The following is a 26,470-nucleotide window of genomic DNA, read 5'->3' as shown; positions in this document are numbered from 1 at the left end:
GGATGAAAGCCGCACCTACCTCCGACATTGTTCTTATAGGTGTTGTATAATTCTTTTACTCTTCTGTAACGAAAAGCCAACTTCCTCATCCAGTCAACCCCTCCTCTTACACCTGTTGGCAAACAAAGGTTTGCACTACTTGCAGCTGCATGGAAGCCATCAGTTGCAAAGCTGTAGGTACTGCAACACCCAAAATATATTAAAGAGAGATAAAAGAAATAATTACAGGTGCAAAACTCCATAGCTGAATTTCTGTAGGAAAGAGCAGACTAGAAGGCATGGCTTACCTTAGGTCCTGCCCATTATCATCAGAGGAAACATCATCTATATGAACTTGATCACACTCCTGTTAAAAACATTGGAAAAGTTACTTGTTTTTCAAATGATGCTTTGCACCACGCTGGAAGGTTTTTTTCCACCTTTCCATTTGGATCAGGCCGTGGCCAGGAGATGGCAGCATTTGCCCATCCATGCCAGCGTCTCCCGCTGAGAACCCGCATCCTACCCTGTAAAACCCGAATCTAGAAGAGTGCCACAGAAAGGGGTCTGAGGACACATGGCACGTGGGTTTCCTGAGAGCAATTTGAAAAATAATTTGTGTTGATTATTGATAAGAATTCTCTTTTGAGTCTTTATACTAATCACTGGTGTTCCCTTTCAGCCATTTCTCCATTTCTGTTGTGCATACGTAAGTACTGAAACAAAGATAATCTGAAGATACACAAACTTGTTTGGTGTGAGCACCTCGGTAGTTACTGTTGTTTATTATTTGTTGAGCAGAAACAGAGGGCTTGGTGATTAAGTGCTCTGTGAGATTTCTATGACTTCCTGCACTGGGCTGGACCAGAGATACCGTGAAAGAACCAAGTGGTGTGATTGTGGTCTTTCAACACAGAAGAAAGCTAATAACCACAAAAGGCGACATTTTCTTTTTTTCTTTTGGTCAAGTTTTAAAATCTTTAAACAAAAAAAATTCTTAAAAGTAAAAGGGGAATAATGAAGATTTACCACATACAATGTGCTACAAACTTAGAGGAAAACAAACTTTAGGTACCTATACCCAACAACTGACCTGATTTAAATTATAGCGTGCTCAGAATAAATGGCAACTTTTTGGATAAGAATTCAGTTCTTCTTTACTATTCTATCTTCAAATAATCTGCAAAGTTCCAGTGAAAGAGTCTATGACCTAAGGGTGAAATTTGGCCGGAGCACCTAAAAAATCCAGTACTTACTAATCTCAGAATAAATATGTGTTAGCTTTTTGGGCTTCTTCTTTCCCTCTCAGATTATTTCGGTCAGACTCACAGATTCTGACTTTATACATAGTTTGCTTACTATTCAAACCCAATTAAAAAAATTATAAACTTTGAAAATAGCTGCCATACTAAAAAGAAAAGCTTACAGCTACTATCCGCAGTCATTATAGGACTTGAAAATATCTGGTAGTGAAATATTTAATATTTCCATCTCCAGCTTTCTGCCCCGGCTTCTTTTAAAATATAAAACCTTAATGACTAGCCCAATCAATACAATTTTAGTACATAAGTTGAAAAATACAGGTAAATTCATTTTAAAGGTTCATATGATTTACATAAATTACGGGTTTAGTAAATTTTGAATAAATCTCTACCTATATTAACATGTAAGAAAGGGCCCAGTAAAGCTAACTGGACTGGAAGCTCCCTGAGGGGGGTGTTTGGGTCCCCCAGATATTCCCCCACTTACGACGCAATCTGTCATAGAGTAATTGCTCAGCAATTCTTTGTTGAGTAAATGGCAGAAGTCTAGACAAATTATAGTTCTCGACAGAAGTACTGCAGTCATTTAAATCTTCTAACACAAAGTTATGGTGATATGAAATCATATTCTACATGGTAAGAACTGTAAGCAGACAGTTCTGTCAGGACTGGAGGGGAGGGGGAGAGAACGGGCCAAGGACTGAGGCCAGGGGAGCCATGGCTGGACATGCATTTGGACTGAGTAGTCTCTGATAGGAATACAGCCCCAACTTTAACGAAAGGAGGCATTATGCTTCCAGAAAAATCTCAGGGAAAAGTGCTACAAGCAACAGTAGTAGCTGCTTGGGCTCTAAAGGAAAGAGTGGAAAGATTTAACCAGTTTGCATGAAAATTGAAAATAAATTTCTTCTTCCAGAACATGGATTGAGGCAGCAAAGTAGTTCTAGATGACAAGGATTACTTCTTATTTAGAGATGGTGGCATTCTTGGTAAGTATGAAGACTGAATTAAAACACTATTGAAATAACATCATGTGAAGCTGCTCATTTCCCCCTAAGTTCTAAAATCTTTCATCATGTAAATAATTTCCATGTCTTTCTTTTACAATAAACTAATAATATCCAAAAAGAGTTTGGAGGAAGTTTTTATGAATTACCTTGGCAATTAGATGTTATTTCTACAGTTAATATCCTCTCATCCTAATTTTTAGAGAAATTCCTCTGACATTTCAAGTATTAACTCACATGATTAATTTATACATTTTGCCCCCAAACTCATTTTTTTACTCCTGAGGACATCAGTATATCAAACTTTTTGAACCATGAGCTCCATATTTGAAGTTATGTTTGAGGCTTTTCCAAATGGAACTTCTCTTTAAATTTATGCCTAGTTAGCTATGCTGTTGACTCTGGACTCTTGCCCGAGAATTACACTCCAGTGAAAGCAACCTGAACTTCAATCACGTACATTTTTAGAAAAATCTAAATAACTATTCTTCAATTATTTTCATTCAGAGGAACTTTGCAGGAATCATTTTGGCCAAACCCCAAAATACTAAAAACAGTGTAATGCTTTGGCTTTAACAAATTTCAGTGTAAGAACTCAAACATTTGGCATAATTCTGGTACTAATCTTAAATTCTTTCATTTTGTTTTATAAGGCGACCGCAATGTTGTCGCTGATCTTTATCATAGTTGTAATCCACAGCAGTCTTCTCTCACTTTTGTGAGCCAGAACTCCCTGGTGCCTTCTTTTCTGGAAGTTATTCTAACTGAAATAACATTGTATTTAAACAGAGCATTCTCTTCTTTGGGGGAGTAGTGTGAGCATTTGCCTTCGCTGCAGTTGGGCAGGATGTCCTGAAGTGTCTAGTAGGGGGATTTAAATTTGTATCTTCTAAGGAATTATGTGAAAGCAGCTGCTATTACATATGTTGCAGTAGCTATTGAAGGATTTGAGTCTCAAATTAGATTTTTAGGTTAAGAAAAGAAACCTTGAGAGATTTAATACACAGGGGGAAAAACAACAACAGTAATAGGCTAATGCTGGAGTTACTCTCTTGAGGAATTCTCCTCTTCATCAGAAACAAAAATAGCTTAATACCAGTTACGAGGCCCAGGACAGTCTTTGCTTACAAGAGGTTTACCGAACTAAAAAAAATTGGTAGAAAGTAAAGTTGACTTTCAAAATCAGATGCGGAAGGAGAGTGGATATGTGTGTAACTATAGTGAATGGTCTTGAAAGCTATATTGTTTAGACTTTATTAGTTTTAGTATTTATCTCACTTGAGTCATAAATAAGCTTTTGAGTTTCCTTGGGCATTTCATCCGAACGTGCCTGTGCGTGCGTATGGCATGAGTGTGTGTGGATGCGTGTGCGCGTGTATAAGAATCCAACCAATTTATATGCGAGACCCAATCATTTTTTTGACTAAATACACTATTGTTGGATACCAAGTTTTAGTGTTCGAGTCAAATACAATTTTTATCACTTTCTAAACACAACTAAAAAAGCTATAGTCATAGAAAGAAAGTCAATACCAATATTTTCTCAGTTAATATTTCTACCAGAGATCCTGCCAGGTATTTTAAAAATATATTTTATGTAGTACCTAACCCCAAATCAAAATGCTTAAACCACCATAGCTGAGCATGTTTCTGATATGCAAATATTCATGTAGAACTTGCTAAAGGTATTTGCAAATTCATTATATTCTACTTTCACGTTCTGTTGAAAGTTGGGTGGCAAATTTATTCCATCTGTTTTCTAATGTGCCAGTAAAATAGCTAATGGGTCATTTATTCCATTACTTCTAGTAAAAAATAATTAATAAAATGAAATAAAAACTATAAAATTTGGATAAAACTACATAAAACTTCCTTTTTTTGAGTCTTTTACAGTTTTGAAAGAACTAATAATCTTAGAGTTCTCTTCAGAATGAGGCTAATCCATTTTAACCAACAGAAAAAAGTCAACCTAAGAAGTTACGACTCTATATAAAAAATTTAAGTTCCCAAAAGGTTAAAATGTGTTTCTTATTATCATGTGTATATAAAATCATTCTGTACACTAGACAGGGATCAGTAGCAAGATTACTTTAAATCAGGTTTTAGAGAGGTGATTATTATTTCTTATAATAAAACTGAAACACTTGCCTAGAAATACTAATCTTTCATACGTCCATTAAAGAAAAAGAAATAAAACCTCTTTAAACAGACAGTAATTTTATTATCCAGTAAAAACAGTGACTCACTGAAGAGAAAACAACAAAATGCGATGACACAGATTTCCAGCACATACGTTTACAGGACATACTGAACAATGCAATTTTTGCTCTTATGTCTCAACTGCGAGTAAAACTGGATTTAAGACCTTGACAATTTAACAAATCTCATTGAAGACACTAACGTGGCCTCTCTTTCTCACACACTTCTGTGAATTTCAGTGTGGTACAGGGGCCGAAGTGTGTGCTCTGGAGCCAGACAGGCCCCAGGGTTTCAAAGCCCAGTTCTACCACTTAGCAAGCAGTTACCTTAGACATGATTTTTATGCCTGTGCTCCCTATAGTTCTACCTCTACAAAAATAATGTGGTAAACATTGATTTCAAAAGGTTGTTAATTAATTAGTGGAAATTCCAATATAAAAATGTTGAGCACAAGGTGAGGGTTCAGTAATAAAAATCTCCCTCTTCATTCATAATATTATAGACAAAAACTTTTTTTTATTCCACTGTGAAACCATGAGATAAAAAATAAATTTAAGTGGCATTTAAAAAAAGAAAGAAAAATCTCTTTCAGCATACTGGTGTTTGACTGGGAGGTACTCCTGCCCAGCGCCCAAACTCCTCAGTTATTTCACATTTTATTGTCTGAATGCCTAATGACTCAGATCATTAGCAGATTATATACCTATTACAGAACCTATTCAGCTATCCTGAGGCTACTTTTCTGTTGGGTCCTTTTCATTTAGTAGTTGGAAATGAAAAGATAAATTGGGGGGGTGGGGAGAGAAAATAAATGCAATCAAACCAGTCAGATGTACGATGTAAATAGCTCTAGCACTGTTTTATCTGAAAGGGAGGAAATGAGGAATGATAACGTTGTCTAAAGTTAGGTATCAGGTTGTCCACAAAATTTAAGGACCTGCACTAGCACCGTGAATAGTATTTGTAATTACTGTCCAGTGATTAACCTAAAGAGTGTCCTGGTTTATATTCTGAAAAAGCTAATGCTCATTCCAAAGGTGCACCTGGATTGTGGCTGACACACTAAAAGGATGAGGGGCAGTGTATCGGGGTGAGCGGCACGGGGCAGGAAAGCAGACCTTCCCAGATATTTTTGTTCTAACTACGTGCCAGTACATAGGTATAATTCATTAACTAAATTTAGCTTCTGCTTGTATTTGTATATACATTTTTCCCCCTTGACATGAACTTTACCATTCTCTTAGGCTAAATTTCTATCTTTCAGTTCTCTCGAGATTATCTGGTTTTATAGAAACCATCTAAAAATTTTAATAGTTGAATAAAACTATTCTTACCTTTTAAAATTCTTACCTCTAAATCATTAAAAAATAAATGTGTATCAGCAAGATTAAAAATCATTTCCTCCATTCGGAGTCCAAGGGTTACAGCCATGGGGGGATCCTGAAAAGAAAACGCACATACAGGTAAAATTTCAGTAAGCACAGTTATTATCAAAAATATTTCAAGTGCATACTGTTTGTGGTGATGGGGAGACTGCATGGGTTTTTACCTGATTCAAAAGATTTCCCAACTATCTGAAAAGGTGCCTTTCCAAAGGGTTTATATGAGAAATAATAAGTATACTAGATGCATCTGTGAATTGAGAGGGATTTACACACACATAATGACCTGTACGTTCATGAGAGGATCCAGTCTACATATACTCCATGGAAAGTCCTTTGGAGAAATGTATTTGGATGGAATACTGAAGAACGGAACAGACTTGTTAAAAAGAAGAAGGGATGTCCTTTTAAGAATGATGACAAATAAAAATTAGGATTGGGAGAAAAGTAGGTCTATTGGGTGTTTGCAGGGCTTGAGTAGACAACGTCATCTGGAGGCGGGATCCAAAGAGCTGATGGAACATGGTGAAACCATCACTTAATTATGAATTGCATTTTGATCAACAGGCAATATTTATCTGCCTGAGTGTATAGTTTGTTCTAACATGCATTTGACTAGGGATGAAGAGAGAAGGGTTGAAGATAATGAAAGGAACATTAATTCAGGAAATGTAATCTAAGTAGAAAATATATACACTTAGAAGTTTAATAAAAGGGGATTACTAAGGAGTCAAAGTGACTTATTTTTTGTTTACAGAAACGAAGATATTACACAGTAGCAAGGAGTTGAGAATCAAGATCAGAGTTGGTACCTCACCATGACTCACTGTAGTTGAAAGCCTGGCATGAGGAGGTGGTAAGGCTTTAAAAACTAAGGAGAGCTTAGGGATTGGGCTACGGAAGTAATTCATGCTCAAATATTGTGTTTAAAGTGATCAAAGTTGTAATGATCTCTAAAAAGAACTACTACAGGTGTGACCCTGAAGATACAGAAAATAGAAAACCTATAAGGAACAAACCCTTGGAACTTGAGGCCAGAATGAACCTGGTGTTAGCAAGGAGAATATGGTTTTGAATTAAGCTGACAAGCCTAGAAGGATATTATTCGTTTTGGCTGAGAAGTCTTTTTGGAAGACCTCAGAGGGTGATTTGGGTTGAGTGGCTGGGCCGGGAGCCAGATTGTAAGGATTTAAGGAGAGAGTACCGAACTTGTGTTTTCAATGGCCTAATAAATGGCATTTCAAGAAATGTATTTCAACTTGAGGAAATGTAGTGCTAACTTGAAATTAATTTATGGTAAGATATGCAACCCAGGTCGGGCCCAGCAGTGTTCACATACACCCCGGAATTTATCCCACTTAGGAAGTAGAAGCCCCTCCTCATTTCACACCTATGCCACGACAACCAATTTTCTTCCTATACTTCCTTCCATAATGCTTTGAGGGGGTCACCCTAGACTGTAAATATATTTGAAGTGTCACCTCATAGTCTGTAGTGATTAAAATCTAGAGAATAGGAATTGAGTGCTAAGCTAAGAAAAGAAAGAGTTCACCGAGGCATGTTGAGCAAAGCTAAGACTTGATATGGGAGAAGAGAAAGGATGGTAAGAAAACGTTAAATGTCAACATAATTTTCTAATTGTCTACACCTCTTCCTCAGAGACTTCTGTGGATTTCATAGCTCGAGATTCTTTCTTCTCAAAAACATGTTCATTGTTCACATACTTGATGGTATCCTGTTCTCATGCCCTTCAGTAAGGAGGACTCTACTTTGACTCTATTGCTAGGTTCATCTGTCTTCCAGTGACAGGATCATTTGGAGCAACATATCCAAACATCAGATCAATTCCATTTTATCCAACAAATAGACATTCCAGAACAGGAACAAAAACATGAAGCACTCATTCTGTCTCAAAGACTTTCAGAATTCAGAGGGATCTCTTGCTCTGTTTCCTTCAAGTATAAAATTCCTCTTTTTTCTTATTTCTTTTTGTTGTTATTCATGTTTTTGTTGTTGAAAGAAAGTCTCTAAAAGTTGAGCAAAAGTTTTAAAAATATACATTTGTCTTTTTTCTGTAAAAAAATTTCCTCTTTCTCTTTGGGGTGGGGGTTGGCTAGGCTGAAGACATAGAAAACTTGTAAATATTCCGTCTATTCATGGAACCATGAACAAAATGTCTACAAAAATATCAGGAAAAATCAAATGTAATTATAGCATGAAAACATATAATTCCATTAGTGACGCTCTATGCTTTTGAGGAATGTTCACTGATGCAGGACAATAAAACTGAGCTCCTCACTAGTCCGTATGTTTCTGATGATTACTGCCCTAAAGATATATATTTCAGATGGGGGTTCAGAATGGCTCATTTAAAAGGTTTTCCTTCTTGAGACTGGGTTGGTTAAATTCTTATCCTACAATTTGCCAGTTTTTCTTTTGTAAGTTTTAAATAAAATTATTGACTCTCTCATGTTCATGCCTCACATTCTTTGCATTTACAGATCAGATTTATGGGGATGGAAGAAAACATACTGTTCCTCTTTGATTGCTACTTTCATCGATTCCACGCTTCTGAAGTACGTAACTCTTTACGCTACCCCAACAGTGATAGGAAAATCCATGAAAAATGCATTTTGTGCATCTGATAAGCATGCAAATAAACATAACTTTTAGAAAACAGACAAGAATTCTCCAACAAGTAAGCACAAGGCATGGTATGATGAACACTGTATTTGAGCCCTCCACTGGAATGCAAGCCCACGCCACTGGAAGGGCTGCTCATTTGTTTATCAAGCTATGGCGATTCCACATCACGCACTCCGCGAGAGCCAGGACTTGGTAAGCACTTTGGCAAAATATCGTTTTGAACCGGGAAAGTTTAGGTTTGAGGTTTGCTGGAGTGTGAACTAGCTGTATTTTAACTAAACTTTCCAAAGAGCAACGCTTATTGAGAGGGAGGTGTTTTGTTTGCCATGCCAAAACTTGCACAGATGGGCTAGGGATAGTCATGCCACAAGCCAGGGAAAATCATGCCTGTAAGAGGCGATCTAGTTTCGAGGAGAATGTCTAGTGAGGGCTTACTTTCAAATATCTAATTTGACTCCCCCCCCCCCCCACATCTTACTAAGTCATCAGGACAACTGATTCTAAGTAGACAGATTACAGTATCATGTTTTTTTAGCTAAAGGACACAGATGTAAGAATCCAAAAAAGATGACCAGGAATTTGGTGGGGGTGTCCTTAGCAAGGTCTCTGTAGTGTTGGGCTCCCTCTGCCTGCCAGACACTGTGAAAGAGCTGCCGGCGCCTGCAATTCCGTGGTTTTATCAGGCATTTGAGAGTTAAATATACTCTGGACTGAACCCAAGTTTTATACAGAGATGTTTGCTCATTTTCATTAGATGTTTGTAGAATTATGAGTACCTTATGAATCAAGAATTACTGCAGTTTTTCAGTTTACCTGTAGGGAGTGTTGAGTTTAGGGTCTGAAATAAAGTGATAGTGAAAACTTGGACAGAGGAAAAAAGTGGGATACTAAAGGCACCGACAGGAAGCTCTGATGCATATTTTACACATATAACAGTTCCAACAGGTTCAAAGTGTCTACAGCAGAGCTTAATATGGGGCGAACTGAACTTCTGCCAACTTACTCTGTGCACCGCTCTATTAAAATACCCAAACTACTCCCAAGACATTTGGTTTGAGAGAGAGAGAGAGAGAGAGAGAGAGAGAGAGAGAGAGAGAGAGAGAGAGAGAGAAAGATGAAAGAAATGAATAACTCTTGGCCCTTAAATGTGTGATTCTAAGTTGGATGTTACCAGCATATGACCAAGTCAGGTTCAAGTACGGCAGTTCTCTATGTCTAAATACTACGGCCTATTAGCCAGGCTAGCACAGAGCATAAATTGGAGCCAGACTGTCTGTCTATGGGCCTCTGCCCTGTACTGGGCCATCAGCTGGAATTCCTCCCCGAGGGGCACAATATAAAAATATCTCAGGAGAGAAAGCAATTATGTGATTTTTAAAAAATGGGGGACTTTTTTTTTTTTTAAAGAACTCAAGTCCTTGGAACAGTTACTCCTTTGGGACCTGACTCACTCCACGAACCAAGGTGGAAATACTGAGTGGGTTTGTTAGGAAATAAACTCTTATAATCAGTGACAAGAGAGAAAGTAGTCATGAATCAGAAGGGAAATTTAACAATTGAGATGCTTGTCTATGACGGATAGGCAGTGGGCTTAAGAGCTCTCAGGGGAATTGGAGAAAGTTTTCAGGAGCATTCATTTATTTAGCACAGATTTACTGAGTGTCTACTATGTGTTAGAAATATTCAAATTCTGGACTGAGAGCAGAGAACAAAATAAGCAAAGTCTTTGTCCTTTAGGGCTTTACACTGTCACTGGAGGAGCTACCTAATATATAAACAAATGAAAAACCAGACAAATATGTAGTATTTCAGGTGCTGAAAAACACATACAGAGTTAGCAGATACAAAAGACTTTAGGGATAGATGGCGATGGCTCATTTAAAGAAAGCTCCAGGAAGGCCTTTCTCAGGAGTTGGCAGTGGAGAGGAGAGACCTGGAAAAGGTGAGGGAACTAGCTGTTCACAGACACCAGCGTGGCAGGGAACATGGGCAGAGGGGAGGAGGAGTCTCGTGGGTGTGGAACAGAGGGAGGCAGAGGGACCCAGGTCTGGGAAGTAAAGCGAAGCGAGTATTAAAAAGAAGAGGCAGTGCTCAGCTGGGCCAAAGGCAGGCCAGAGGCCTCCCAGGGGCGCCATGATCTGCGGGGAGGTCATTCCTCGGACTGGAAGAGCAGAGAGAGGGCAGCAACTGGGAAAGGGGCTCAAGAGGATTTCCTGGTGATGGGACTATTACAGCACGGACTGTGGAATAGGAATAATCCCAACGGGTGGGAGCCTGGGGACGCAGGGGCGAAAGAGGCCGTTTTAGGAGTAGATTCCCTGAGTGAGTGAGAGGGTGAAGGGGTAAAGAAAGGGCAGAGAATAGAGTTACGGTGCAAAGGTGAAGTAATTATTTCAGTGGCTTTTTTTTAGCGATGGAGGAGGAGCTTTGTGCAGAACTGAGAGGGGTGCTGAAGGTTTGAGGGGAGAGGTCTGAAACAGTCAGCTGGAAGAGCTCATTCACCCAGGAGCCTGGATCCACTTAGACATGTGGCCACACCAGCTGCTGAGGGACAGGCAGAAAGTACAACCGTGAAACGCACTGTCAAATGTTTGGGGCCCTCAGACTTTGCATTTGTTATTTCATATGAACCATAATCACTCTCTCGTCACCCTCTGCCTCTCTAAACACTGAGCTCAGTGAATATCTTACATTATGAGATAAAACAACAGATACGAATCCACGCAAATATCTTTAGAAAACAGCCAGTTTCCCCAACATCCAGATTCCCTTGAAACCAAATAAAATAGGTCACATTGATGTGTCATTTTGTATTCAAACAAAGTTTGCGAGAATACTTTAAAATAATGAAACTTGTACACGAAAAGAATGTGCATGTCTGGGCTGCCCTGTGGGCAGGGGACAGGCTCAGCTCAGCGATGCACCACTGGTGGGGAAGGGTGAGAACTCTGCTTTGGGAATTACTCTTAGAGCCAGTTTATGAGTCACTCAAGAAAAGCAGCTTCATTTTTTTAATGGCCTACCCTCCTTGCCTCTCTGCTGGCACCCCTTCTTAGCCCAAATGGAAGTCCATGCTCGGTTCAGGGATGGAGGCAACTTTATGGCATTTTTGACAAAAAGAAAAATAGTGGTATGTTGACTATGCTTCTTACTCATCGCCTTGGGTACAAATGGCCTTGTTACTAAAGATCAAAATTCCCACGAAAGAATGAAGGTTTGAAGTCAGGAAACATTTTAAAAATCTAAAGGTAATTTGCAAAACAATTAGTTCCACCACTGATTTGGCATAATGGAAGCGACACAGATGTTTAGACGTGGACGCTGATGGTGACTACTTTGAAGGGAACTTTATTTGGATTCACGTGTTCAAGTTAGCTTGTTGATTTTAAACATTTATCTATATGAAACTTAGCTGCATAAAAATATTGCAATCAGTTCAACAGGACTTACTGTGTATTCCTCATAAGTCAAAATTATTCCAGAAGAAATGCTTTCAATTATGGGCTGGAAACTTTTTAGATGGTATGCTCTATCAGTAATAGAATTCTGGCATGTGTACCAAATTTATGTATAGTTAATTTACTTATGAATTATATACATGTTCTTTAAATTATAATCATATGCATGTATTTATAAAGTATGTACATTATGAAAGACAATAGAGATTGCAAGATACAAGTATGTGTGTGTGTATTTGTGTGTGTATACACACACACTAGTATTTTCTTTCCTTATCTCAGAGGAGCATCTTGTGTATTTCTGGCCCATATGCATGCACCCTGCTTAATGTTTTAGATGACAGTGATTGTGATAAAGGGACTAAGACTCCTTCTTCTAAATGGTCATTAAACAAAATTGCTACCTTTCATACAAGTTTAGCAACATTTGCTACCTATACTAAAAATCAAATGCAATGCGGATTCACCAAGAGTGCAGTTTAGGAGGAAGTACATGAGTGTGACTCATTGTTACTAGTCTAGGAGACAGAGCTTAACAAACTTGCTAAAAGCTGCACATTGAGCTGTCATGAGACTCTATTAAATAATGTGACACTATAAAGACATAGGAAGACACTTCAGTAGGTGTGATATGTAAAGTAACCAAAGTCAGATACAACTTTGAATCCGGTCATTGAAGGAGGGCCACCATGTGCTGAGTTGACTCTGGTTAGATTATGAGCCCTACAGAGTCAAAGACACAAACAGTAATGACCTGAACAATTGTGTTTCCAGCTGAAAAGCCTGTTGCAGTTGCATCAACCTTTGAAACAGCACTCACCTAGGTGTGTAACAGCACAGTTGTAACAAGCTAGCTCACTATGAAAACAATGACAAGAGAAACAAAAAGGAGTAATGAGACCATCTGTCTCTAAATGTATGTGTGTGAGAGGGTTGCTGTTCATGTCCTTATTCAAAGTTACAAAAAATACTTTTATTCATGAATCCAAAGGATCTGTCAGAAAAAGGTATTACAATTCCACTTCCTTATTCCCAATGGCATTCTACAGCAACATTTGGGGCAACAGATTAATTCAAGCAATTTCTTAAGGTTCCCTTATTAGAGGATAATATGTAATTTTATATGTTTAATGTCCATTTCAATTTACAAAAATTTTTTGTAAACAATTCTATCAAAGTAATAAGCTTGGTTTCAATGTAGAAAACTCAAAATCATGAGGAAGAAAAAAGAATGCAATTTATTATTAATTTTGTAAAATTTGCTAATTCACAATAAAAAACAATGGGCCCCTAGAAAGAAATAATGAAGAGCAGATTTGACAGATTGCAATAAAAACACTTAAATGTATTTTTTTCTAAATTTTTTAATCCTCACCTAAGAATATGTTTTTCATTGTTTTTTTAAGAGAGGAAGGGAGAGAGAGACAGAGAGAGAACATCAATGTGAGAGAGAAACATTGATCAGTTGCGTTACGTATGTGCTCCAACTGGGAATGGAACCGGCCACCCAGGTATGTGCCCTGACCAGGAATTGAACTGGCAACCTTCTGGTGCACAGACAAAACTCCACCAATAGAGCCATCCAACCAGCTAAATGTATTTTTAAATGGCTCTTGATTTTTGAACAAAATCAAATTCTAACAAGGTTTTTTTGGGGGGAAATTTCTTGATTCCTTACCTTGCCGTACTTCTGGGCATAAGAACCTGTGAGCAGTGAATGAAAAACAATGATGGTTTCGTCCAAGTCCCAGACAAATACACGCTGAAGAAAAAGATAAATATCAAAGGATTATCAAATTCTAAGGAAGCAGACATCTCTTTACAAATAGAAAGAATCTCACTTTGTTGTTGAATATAGTCTTGATACCATTTTAGAGAAACCTATCATACTCTATTTATTTTCCCCCCCAAATTTTCCAGATATAACCCCTGCAAAACCTGAGAAGCAGAAGTAATACAAGTAATAAGCTTAAAAATCAGATATCCTAATTTGAATAAATTTACCCAAATACTTACTTGCAGTTAATACCCCCAAAGACACATTTGGACTTTATGATAGACGTGAACTTGAAACTCTATTTTAAAGTTCTATGCCTCATGGATTCATGAAATTTTGCAATAATACATGCAAACAATTAAAAATTTAAAAATATTTAAAAGATTCAATAAGTAATCCCTAAATGGATATTGTAAAGTGTGAGCTCTTGAGTCAGCTTAGACCATCAGATGGGTTGTTTACCCTGCACAGTGTTTGAAAGATTTCAAATTTATTAATCAACTTTTCAAGATTAGGAGATTTCATACAAACTTCAGGGTTCACACTGCAGCAGAGAACCTGGAAGCTGTGGCAACGCTGGCTGTGGTTCCACGTGGCAGGGACGGGTGGGCCCCTTTAGATTGGGCCAATGCTCCCTGCTCCCCACAGAAGGCTCGCTTCCTAACCCAGTTCACCCAGTGATTACCACCTGCCCAGAAGAATAGTTTCTCCTGATGTTTTACAATAAAAAGTAACCTGCTTCATATGGATTTATCTCAAAAGAGCTTTCAACCAGAAAAAAATAGCACATGGAAATTTTTACAGATATAAAAATTTTAACCTATATCAAATGATTGGAATTTTTCCTATTTTCAGAAGACAACACTTCCTTTCCATACCGGTTAATTTTAAGTTTTAAAATTAATTGACCCACATAAATATCTTTCATTACTGTAGTACTACCAAATAGAGTCCACAAGCAATTACTTTTAAATTTTCTGTTTGTGCCAATGTCGGTCAAAAGATGCAATTATCTCAGACCTAGAATTCATAAATCATTATCATTTTTAAGTTATTATTGTTTTTAATTTGGCTATTATGATGGATGAAACCTCAGACTGTGCAGCTGTGAAATGCCTACTGCAAAGTGGATCCACTTCCTTCATGATATATATATATATATATATATATATATATATTTAAAGTTTGAAACTTTATAAAACTAAATATAGATACATGTATTCAATAAAAGTAAAACATCATATTCCGCTCTTTGAGGCTGAGTCAGCATACCTCCAGGTCGCTGTCGGGAGGCGGGGAGGGGTTATTTTTCCGGCCCCTTCCTCGGGACTTCGACCCAGAACTCCTACATGTTCTCTCATCCAGATCTTTGATGGGCGTGGAGGGGCTCTGCACGGTATCAAACTCTCCTATAAATAACATAATTTACATCAAGAATAGCACTTCAATTTTAGATCAGATCTGAGTCTTCATTATTAATTATCTCAACAAATTCTTATACAACAGAAATCTCCTTAGGGAAGAGAAAGAGAGAGAGAGCGAGAGAGGCAGAGAGAGAAAATGATTTATACTCCCAATACCCCAAATCCTAAGGGAATAAAAAAATTGTCTGTAGGTCAGGCAAATCCCTCCTAGTTTCAGTCTCTGTGATCTATCACACCTGAACGCCTTTTATACAACATAGGCCCTCAACTTCCTGTTCCTACCCCCGCCGATATATTTATCTAAATTTAGATCTGTTCTCACCTCCTGACATCAGAGTTCAGAGGAGGAAATGTCTTCTGGATCAATCCCATGCCTCCACCTGCAAACCCGACTCCCCAGCCTCACCTCTTAGGGAACCCCGCTCCATCAGTCAAACCCTCTCTTGTCTTCCCGCCAGCCTCTTCCTCTTCTGGGGTCACAGGCAAGTTTAAAAGTCCTTCCCTTTGACCTTCCATTTCCATCTTGCTAGCTATCTTATTTTTTAAACGGCATTTCTTAAAAGACTAGCGCACCCCAGTGCTGTCTAACAGAAATGTAATGCGAGCCACAAATGTAACCACATATATAATTTAAAATTTTCTGGATGCCTCATTAAAAAAATGTACAAAGAAACATGTAAAATTAACTTTATTTGTCTATGTTAATTGACCCAGCTTATCCAAAATATTCATCTCAACCTGCAACCAATATAAAATTATCACTGACTTGTTTTACGTGATCCCTTTTTCGTACTAAGCCTCGCGCGCAGTGCGCACTGGCGGCGGACCCCAGTCTGTCCTGGCCACGTTACACGCGCTCGCCGGCCACACGTGGCCAGCAGCCACGGCACAGGGCAGCACATCTCTCTCCACTTCCTGGCACCCCATTTGTCATCACTTAGCTTCAGTTCACCAAAACTCGAAAACGACTCATTCAAAGTGCCCGATAATCACCTCATTGACAAATGCGACAGACAGACTCAGAGCTTATATTCCTGGGTCCCCACGGCGGCTCTGATCCTGGTAAGCGGCACCTCCTCAGAGCCACTGCTTGACAGCTGGTACCCCGCACCCTCCCGGGTGGAGAATCTCCCCCCCAGCCCTCCTCTGCCTGGGAGACACGGCTCCTTTTTCTTCTCCCGTTCCTTACATGCTGATCTTTAAGAGTCCCATCCTTTCATCACTGTCCCACTCGTGCCGGGTGACCCAACCCTCCCAGAGGTTGCTCAGCCTCTCCATGCGACGACCCACACATAAATCTGTACCCCCCCGAGGCTACATCCGAAGTTTCAGACCCTGAGTCTGATTTCTGCATGTCCTACAGGGATCTGAAAGTCTGGCATGTCTAAGGCTAATGGTGAAGCATCTTATGAGGTAGGGAGTACCGAGCAGCGGCAAATCTGTGTGTGTGCGGGCGGGGTGTGTGTGTGTGTGCAGGCGGGGTGTGTGTGTGTGTGTGTGAAGCAAATGAAGGCACAAAAAAGTGCAGTCAAACCTCACAAGTAATAAGAGTCTGTTTTACCCTATGGCTGCAAGCATTTTACTCAATCTCTCTGAATCTCAGTCTTTCTGTATATTAAAGCATCGATAATAGCAGCTACCTTTTTGAATTATTGAGATAGATATGATTTATATTTAATTGGATTTAAATCACATGCATAAAGTAAAAAACTTCTATGAGAATCTGATGGCAAACTATATTAAATTTAGGATATGCGATTTTTTGACATAAAGATGTTACGCCTATCACGCTTTATCATGAAATTAAAGTAAAATAATTTTGAGGAAAACTGAGCAGATTTTAATCTAAATAACCAAATCTGAACAAACTACATAACATTTAGGTAATATTTTTTTCTGAGATGTACTAATAGTAAATTTTACATAAGTAGCTTTTCATCATTTATAATGATTATAACACTTTCTTTGGGAAACACTGTGCATGTCAGGACAGCATCAAAAAACATATGTCTGTGCTCCAAATATTATTTGCTCTTAAATCACTGCTAGCACAGTTGACTGCGTGGGTCTCTGCTATCAACGGTGTGAGAGTAGACAGGATAATAAAAAGTTCTTTAGTTATGAGGTTGAATATAGCCCTATCTTACAGTAAATCATGTCTCAGCTTACTTGCATAGGCATTGATTAGCCTTTAGGTATTTAAACACCCACTAACTTCTAAAATATATCACAATATTGTTTCTACTTTAATTTTTTTTTAACAGAATTTTCCTAAGGTTACTATGTCCTGCAAATCAAATGCTCTCTTTCAAACAAAATGCTGACTCAAATTAAGCCTCGCTTATTAAATAAGCTCATGATAATTTGGGGGGAGGACATTCCATATGACCTGTCTTTCTGTTCATTACCAACCATATTTTCAGGTGTTCACTATCCTCTGGCAGCTCCGTTCTTGCAACAGTGCAAGAGCTGAAAGGCCAAAAACTTGCAAAATCCCCGTCACTGTGATGTTATGGGCGGCTGATGGTTGACTGGACCCATAAAGAAGGAGTTGGGCAGGAACAACTCAGCTATTCCGATAAACTGGGAGCCAACAGCAAGAGAGTGAAAAGAGCAGGAGGAAGGGAAAAGAGTATTCACAGGAAGTGTCTGGGTCTCAGTAGAAGTAGGACTTGATACCGCTGATTCTTTCCAATTACTCAAAGATCTTAAAAGGGCTCTAGAAATATGGACAAAATATAAACAGAAATGTTTTGATGGAGGTAAAGGCATAGCTTTTTAAAGAACTAAGAAGTGCAGCTCCACACTTATTACACTTTAGTATCTGTCATGTACTGTCTTCTTTCTAAAAATGTTTATTGAAATACATTTGGCTTATTCACTGCTCATGATGTCTGTGTGATGATTTGCATCAGTAGCCTGGAACAATTGTCTGTTCTTTCCTCAATGTGGCTAGAATTTCATTATATATGTATGCTATGCCTTATTTATTCATTCTGCTGATGGACATTTGGATTATTCAGGATTTTAGGCAGTTGTGAATAAAGTGGCTATAAACATTCTTGGTCTTGTCTTGTGGACATAAGCTCCCATTCCTCTAAGGTATATATACCTAGCAGTGGGATTGCTGGGTCAGAGGAAAGGCACACGCTCATGTTTAGTAGACTCTGACCACCTTTTCCCAAAGTGGTTGTATTAATTCACTCTCCTACTAGCAATGAGAATTCCAGTTGCTCGACATCCTTGCCAATATCTCGATATTACTAGTCTCTTTTATATTAGTCATTGTGGAGGTATGGTGATATCTCATTGTAGATGTAATTAGAATTTTCTTGATGAGTAACGATGTGAAACACTTTTTTGTATGTTTATTTCCCATTTGGTATCTTCTTTTTATGATATAACTGTTTACATCTTTTTTCCATTTAAAGAACTGGGTTATCTTTTTCTTATTGATTTGTCAGCACTCTTTATTGTGAAATATATTCTATGTCTATATCTATATCTATATCTATATCTATATCTATATCTATATCATCTATATCTATATCTACCTAATCTGATATAAGTCTCACTTTGACCCAGTGAATTTGGTCTTTCACTATCCTCTTTTAGTAATGGAAAAACTGGAGACGTGTGGAACTTAACTTACCAAGATGAAATAGCTTGGATGTGGAATTCTGGGAAGATTCCAGAACTGCTGCCTTAACCACCAGGCTATCCTTCCTCCAACAAACAGCAACAGACCCTCCTGATTACAAGCCTATATCTGTTTCTACTAATCAAGAGTTATACAGATTTTATACAATTTGTGAGAGTGAGAGCCAAGAAACTTATCGAAAGAACTTCATAGTAAAAGAGCAGGTCCTAAAGTGGCCAAGGCTGTCCCTGGGCTCCCACAGCCACCAACCAGGTGGAACTGTTCTATACCTTTTGAAGGTGCTATCCTTTTTTCTGATAAAGGGTAAAACCAGGAACTTGAGCCCAACTGGTCATTAAACATTTGTTGACACCATTTTTTTTTTTAAAGGAGAAAGCTGTCAATTCCAGTGCGTCTGCCAAATTTCACCCAGGTAGTTGCACTAGGGTACATTAATACTGTAGGTAGGGAAAGGGAAAATGCAGATTGGAAGAGAAGTTGAACGTGGAACAAGTTGATATATAAGTCCTCTTGTTAGCTTCAATGAAATGAATTAGCACTTTGCTTTCCTTCCTGTCCTTAAGTGAAATGCCATGAAGCTATGGAAAGTCTACTGTGTTCTGCCTAAGAAACTGGCTTCTTTTCAAAGAGCGAAGTGATCTTACTATATCCCTTACTTTTCTGAAGCACTAGTAAAGCTTAATTAGCTAATGTATTGTAATGTCTGCCAAGGTCTCAGAATAAAGGATAATATTGTTATAAATTACTAATTATATAAAATTTTAAAGGTGTTTAAAATATTTTATAAAGGAGGAGCTGTTAAAATTATCTCTAATTTTAATGTGCTAATCATTCATCACTTCCTGAATGCAAATCAAAATTATAATATACCTAAGATAATCTTTACGTTAAAAGCAAAGACAGATCTTTATAAAGATAATGAACTAAAATATCTGTTCTTAATCAGCATGGTGATTTTTCTTTTAAATACGCTGTCAAACTACTGAGTAAGGTGAAGTAATAACTGAATGCTATTTGCAATTTCCAAATAACATCAGTCATTACCAACTGCCTTAGGCGTTTTCTTGGACCAACACTATACATGATTGAATAATTACCCTTTAATCAGTACCGTAATGAATAACTGTACCTTCCCTGCTTTAGATATTTAGATCCAACTTTTTTTCATTAGGATTTATCTCTAAATCAGAACAACCAGCTGTCTCTTATAGAACATAAAGTCTGTTTCTATTTTAAAAATGGGAGACGTCAATGGTGATTGATTTATGAAAAATTGTGGATTTAATTGTTAGGTCTCTGCTTCAATTCCAAAATGCAAAGCTGATTAATTGGAAATAATTTTCATAATCTTAAACTAAATACTTCAGAGTTCATCAATAATAAAGAAAAATCTCATAGTTATAAACCTGTTTACTTTTTGTATGCATGCCAGATCTGAAAAGGCAAAATCAAAATTAAAAGTACCTTAACTAAAGTTCTGAGGTCAGACATGTGTATTGTTATGACTTTGGTTGAGAGAATTATATAGTTACAAGTAGAAATAATTTCTACTTTAAATTTAACAGAAAATCTGATAAGATCTGAAAATTATCTGTCATACCTATAAAATCTTTACATAAACCAAGGCCACAAAACTTTCTTCCATGTCTTCTTCTAGAAGTTTTACAGTTTTAGTTTTTACATGTATTGTACATGGTATGAGTTATGAGGAAGATTCTGGTGTGTTTTTGTTTATTTGGTTTTGTTTTTTGTTTTGGCATGTGCATGTCCAAGTGTTCTAGCATCATTTAAAAAAAATTATTCATTCTCCTATTGCTTTTGCACCTTTGTCAAAACCCATTTTCCAGTATACATATATTGGTGTATTTCTCAACTCTCTGTTCTATTCCATTGCTCCAAGTATGTGTCCTTTTGCCAATCCCACACATTACTGATTACTACACTTTATAATAAGTCTTAAAATCAGGCAATGTGGGCCCTCAAACTTTGTTCTTATTTTGTAAAATTATTTTGGCTATTCTAGTTCCTTTGCCTTTCCTTGTAATTTTAGAATCACCTTGATAATTTCTCCAAAAAGTCCTGCTGGAATTTTGATTGGGATTATGATGAATCTCTATTAAACTTGCTTTTAACTTTAAATGCTTCAGCTGGGTTAAATATGTGTCAGCAAATATGATTCCAGTGAGAAAAAAGATAAGCTTCAGACAACAAAAAACACAATGGATTTTAAATATGTGCTAATTAGAAAAAGATACCAGACTACTTAGCAACGAACCTACAAACCCTAGGAAGGTAGGGAACATTCACTGACTGGACGCACTGATGATTCACAAAGGTGAAGGAACTCTACAGTCTCTCAAGCATAAAGGAAATATGGTCAGTTATAGCCAAAGAAGATAACACTACAACTTTTCTATGTTGTCAAGATCATCACAAAATAATTAGTCTGGCAAAAGGTCTCCTGACCTTTCGATATTCATTTATATTCACAAATATACTGCCATTTAAGATTAAAAATCTCCTAACTGCACCACATCTAAAAGAAGTGTTTTCTGAAATGCCAGAAGGTCATCTTATACAGTGGTACTAGCACAGATTTAACATCAGTACAACTGTCTAGGAGCTTTTAGCCTTGTTTCTGAAATGTCCATTTTCTCCATAGTATTAGACACAGCAAAACATATGAAAGTAGTTCACCTGGATGAAGATCTGTACCTGGTTGGCTAGTCAGTCCTGGGAGAGATTCCTGCAACTGATAGGTGGAGGTCGAGGACGATGTACCGTCGGCTGTGTTATTTGATGTCATATATGCTCCGTACGTCGATGCTGAGTAATACTGTGCATACTGGTTTTGGCCAAAGGCTGTGTAGGATGGATAGTCCTGAAACAGCAATTGAGATGTGTGTGCATTTCAGAGAGAAATGACTCTCTGCTAGGCTTGAAAGAAAGGCAATCTATGGTAAACTGTAGGATTAGTATCTGGCTCCCTTTGCCTTGGAGTCCACAGCTTTGAGATGATCCCAATGGGCAGAGTCGATTTTGTGGGTATCTTCTGCGTGCATATTGTCATGAACTACCTGGCTGGTTTTGCAAATCAGGTCCAATATACACATTTTCATCTGTCTACAGGGTATATATGCTTCACTCTGTCCCTATAGTTATCTATCTAAGGATTTACATCCTCAGGTAGTAGGCACTTGAAGAGGCAAGAAGGAGATGGGATCAGTTCACACTCACAGCATCCGTTTTCATAATCTAACATCACCTTCAAGGGGAGATGCGGGCGCCCCTCCCAGCTTCCATGCTTCCACCTCAGTCTGCATTACTGTGGTTTTTATTCCCCTTCTAGGCTATCCTGGATAATTTTGTTTTCTTGGCAGGAGGTAAAGAGTAAATAAGAGTAAAAGACTTTCCTGTCTAGTCTCTCACAGGACACATGCCACCTGAGGCCTTGACCTGAAGTCAAGGTTTTCAAACATTTATTTGACTTATTTGTTAGAGAAAAAAAAAAAAAGAGAGAAAACAGGATCAACTCCTCTGACCTGCTTTTTATTAAAAAATTTTAAGGACCTTAAAATGATCTAAATAATCCTTCAAAATCCTTTTACATATTAAAACAATGAACAAGGATTTGTTGTGATAACTGATGTTTCATATATCTAGTGTGTTTTAGTTCACACTGTTATTAATGATGACAAAGCCTTGGTCAGGATTAAGATTCCCTAATACATATTCCTAAAGGGGAGAAGAGCCACATTGATGTGACTTCCAGAAAGGGAATTCTCTGTATAAGTACATATGTCTACAAGCAAATATTATCAGAAAGGATTAAGGAGTATGGCAGGAAAAACTAAAATTCTACTTGTCTGTTAATTTCTAGATTTGATGTTTCCCATTACCACCCATGAGCCAATAAAAACACCAACTTATTAGCAATATTTGGACAAAGTTCCTAGCAACACATATTTTTCGGAGTCAACAGTAAAAACAAACATCTACCTAGTAATTACTTTGTGTCAGGTACTGTTCTAAAGCCCTAAATGGATTTAGTCATTTAACCCTCCCAACCTCCTGTGCAGTATTATCATTATTCACATTTTACACTGGAGCGGGGAGGCACACAGTGCTTAAGCGATCTGCCCGGGATCAGGCGGCTGGCAAGTTCGGAGCTGCCGCTGGCAGCCAGAGCCTGCCGAGCATCCGTGCCGCAAGGGAGATGAACTTACTGACTGCAAAGGTCCGGACTACTAGCTTCCGTGAAGATGATGTCTTTTTGTACTCAAACGTATCTCAGTATCTCAAAGATCTTCGCTTCTCTTTATTTCCACTATTATCACCTGGCCCAAGCCACCTTCACTCCTGTTGTAGTCAATGGACAGGTTTTCTAATTTGTCTCCTTGAGTCTACTTTTGGCTTTCTCCAAAGTCCCCGAAGCCAGAGTAATCTTTTCAAACCATAAATTACATGGTGCTATTCTCCTGCTCAAACTCATTGAATAGCTTCCCATTGGGATTGGAATGGAATAGAAATTCCTTCCTTCACATGCAGGCCCCTGCCCACCTCCACAGACGTGTTTCCCCACCGGACCTTCGTGTACAAACTAAACTCCAGCCTGCTGTGAGTTCACTGACACACCAAGGTCTTCAGCCCTCAGGGCTCTGGTCCATGCTGCCTCCTGCGCCTGAAACACCCGTCCTCAGTCTTCACCCAGCCCTTACAGGACTTGGCCTAAACGTCAGTTCCATAGAAAGGCCTTCCACAAAATCTCCTCTACTCAAATTAGACTTCTAATAATATTTTTAATAGGACCCTGTTCTCTCCCCTCTTGCTTTCTAATTATATATTTACTTGTCTGATTACTGGCTCACTGTCCACTTTTCTCAGTAAGCTATAAGCTCCATGAGGTAGGAATCAGGTCCAATCTACCCCGCCCCCACTTTCATTTCCTTGGAATACCGACCAGTTCCTAATACAGAATAAGTAATCAATAAGTATTTGCTAAAATAATAAATTGGTACTCAGTCCATGGCCCAAAATACAGGCTACATTTTATATTGAAGCCACTGTATTTAAATATTCAGGCAGCATTGGATCTGTTTTATGATATAAATCTTTCCTCTCCTTTATGAATCTTTAATCCTCTCAAGTAGAACAGAGTAATTCTTTCCTTTATGCTATCATCCAACCTAGTAAGCTAAAAAAAATAAAAATAAAAGCCAACAGTAATCCAAAAGGAATTTTATTTAGTAAGAAATGACATTTTGGACTAAAAATGACAGTACAATCCAATTACTGAATATAGTTCAATCAATTAATGTTCAGAAACTGTTTTATCAAGAAAAATAAAATTATGTTTAGTATAATTGTGTTTAGTCTTAAACTAAATTATGTTCAGTTTAAGATTATAGGAAAGTATGCAATACATTTTGTAATTCCATGCCAAATGATTAAAACAATCATAGCTTAAAGGTTTAAAGGGTAAACCTTCAGCAAACAGGAAACCTAAAATATATAGAATTACATATATCCCTCAAATTCTGGATAGCCAATTTTTATTACCTCAAAATGCTATCTTAATTTTAAATTTAAAAACCTTATTCTGGGAGAATATGCACTTACATGGCAACCTGAAACTATTCTTCCCAAATATGAAATAGATATAAAAAGCATAAATACAAAAAACTACTGTACCTGTTGTGAACCGCTGAAATTCGTTGAATTGGAGACTGAATTATTTGCATAAATAGTAGATGACGGTGCAAAACTAGAACCTACAGGTAAATAAAAAATTGCATTTTAAGGTATTTACTGTAAAATAATAAAAAAAAAATTCACTTTGCAGAATTCAATGAGTTCAACATATTTTTAATTTTTGTTGTTAAGGCAATCAAATTTGCAGTTGAGAGATTTATAAGGAAAATGTGCTTAACTTTATCCTTCTGGTGACAATAGGTAACTTTTAGAACCGTCTGAACAAGGACTGCATGCAGCTAACCTTCAATGGTGAAGTGCAGACGCACTCAAAGAATACAATACCGTACAGGCTGAGACTACTTCCAGACTTTTGGAACTTCTGGACTACTGAACCTTCACGTGGCCATATCAACTGCACTTGCATCCAAAACCACCCAAGTTAAACATCTGGACAGTGTTACCTTAAGAGATCAACAACGGAACCCACCTAGAATTAACTGAAGCTTGAAAACCCCTGTCTTTTCATTCCTCTGTCCTTTTCTTAGAACAAAAAGAGCTAGGAACTGGGGATCAGACTCAATAGGGTTTATACTGCAACAATCCAATGTTTGAGGGCCTTCTAATATTTACTATTTAGGCCAGAAATTTATTCAATGATTTTTTTACATTGGGGCAAAAACAAGCGAAATATCAATTTACAGATCATTTATTTTTTAAATACATTCTTTTGGAATGTACTTGTTACAGGGTAAAATGAAAAGCTATTGAGGCAGCTGATTATTTTATCCCTGAGTTTTTAATGGTATTATGTAATTAATGCAGGCTGACCTGACCTGGAACGTGCAATACGAAAGTGTTTGGGGGAATAATTGAAAATGTCTCTGTGGTCTCTCTCACATACTTACTGAAGCTGTGTGGCTCACTGTGGCTGAAGCATGTGCGCAAACATGTTTCTATCTATATTCTAGGTAAAGAGAGACCTGCCGTTTGAGCTAAAAAGGTCCAAGGAATTATTTCATTTCAGTCAACTGACTCAAATGTCAATACTAGTTGCTTCAAATATGTTAATATAGCCCCAAATTTGTGACTCTAACAATATAGACAAAATGACAGATAGGGACAAGCTTTTAATGTTTTTATTATGTCATGAATTTTTTTCTGCAACTACACAATGACTAAAAAGAATTTTTAACTGGAGTCAAAAACAAGAGGAAAAATTAAACAATGATCGTATATGGAGGATTTGGGGGGTGGTTCAAATTATACAAATATTCCTATTAGGCAATGTACTATCAATAGGGGAGAAGTATTTTAGGAATGAACAAAAAAATCCCCATTCAATGATAAATGGGACTGAGAAAAGTGCTAACTCAAGTTTAAATAGCATCAAAACAGCATTATTTACTTACGGAATACTAACAAGAAAATAGTGGGGGTTTTTCATGAACCTCTGAAATCACTTAAGTAGATGTTGAACATGTGACTGTTGGCATGGTGACTAGCTCAGAGGTGGCTTTGCTTGGACCTAGTTTCCTGCCAATTTTATGTAACTTAAACCTAAGTTTTTAAATTGGGAATAGGCCTTATATCTTACATTCAACTTTTCATCATGTTGCTTTTCTGCTGGAATCATGTGAGTAGAGGCTCAAGACTGTCTTCGTGACTGTGTAATTCTAATCTGAAGCCAAGGAGTCTCATTCAAAGAATTCGTTCTCACATACCATGTCTCCTGTGTGTCTGCTTACCTGGCATCTGGTAAGAATAAGGTGTCTGGCCCGGCTGCGGGGTGGAGAACCCTGGGCTGTAACTGAGGCACCCACTCTGTAACGGAGACTGAGTCTGCGGCAGCCCACTCTCTGTCTTGATGCCTGGCAACATCACCCCCAGATCTGTTTGGAAAACGCATGTGCAAACCGTTGAATTACTAAATGATCTTACTTCCGAGGGGCACCTTCTATTAGAATCTATCACTACGAGGCAG

The 26,470-nt window shown here is 37.8% G+C and overlaps 1 protein-coding gene across 15 annotated transcripts in view; it reads right to left on the bottom strand.

Annotated features, from left to right (window-relative positions):
* The window catches only part of EYA4 (EYA transcriptional coactivator and phosphatase 4), a gene marked incomplete at its 3' end in the record, with an annotated part of 210,926 nt that overhangs the window by 14,172 nt on the left and 170,284 nt on the right, over positions 1 to 26,470 (bottom strand). For 12 of the 15 annotated variants that reach the window (XM_081139549.1, XM_081139556.1, XM_081139552.1 and 9 more), the window contains 8 exons: positions 26,235 to 26,378; positions 24,487 to 24,566; positions 21,493 to 21,676; positions 14,983 to 15,119; positions 13,612 to 13,695; positions 5,798 to 5,887; positions 288 to 346; positions 20 to 180 (listed from right to left, as the gene is read on the bottom strand). In XM_081139549.1, the coding sequence (XP_080995675.1) occupies positions 20 to 180; positions 288 to 346; positions 5,798 to 5,887; positions 13,612 to 13,695; positions 14,983 to 15,119; positions 21,493 to 21,676; positions 24,487 to 24,566; positions 26,235 to 26,378 (939 nt within the window). The remainder of the gene's footprint in view (positions 1 to 19; positions 181 to 287; positions 347 to 5,797; positions 5,888 to 13,611; positions 13,696 to 14,982; positions 15,120 to 21,492; positions 21,677 to 24,486; positions 24,567 to 26,234; positions 26,379 to 26,470) is intronic. The other 3 variants (XM_081139553.1, XM_081139561.1, XM_081139562.1) reach the window with 1 other exon arrangement.

This window comes from Miniopterus schreibersii (assembly GCF_964146895.1).
Source record: "Miniopterus schreibersii genome assembly, chromosome: 6".
Taxonomy (NCBI): Eukaryota; Metazoa; Chordata; class Mammalia; order Chiroptera; family Miniopteridae; genus Miniopterus; species Miniopterus schreibersii.
This window is presented reverse-complemented; position numbering and strand designations above follow the sequence as displayed.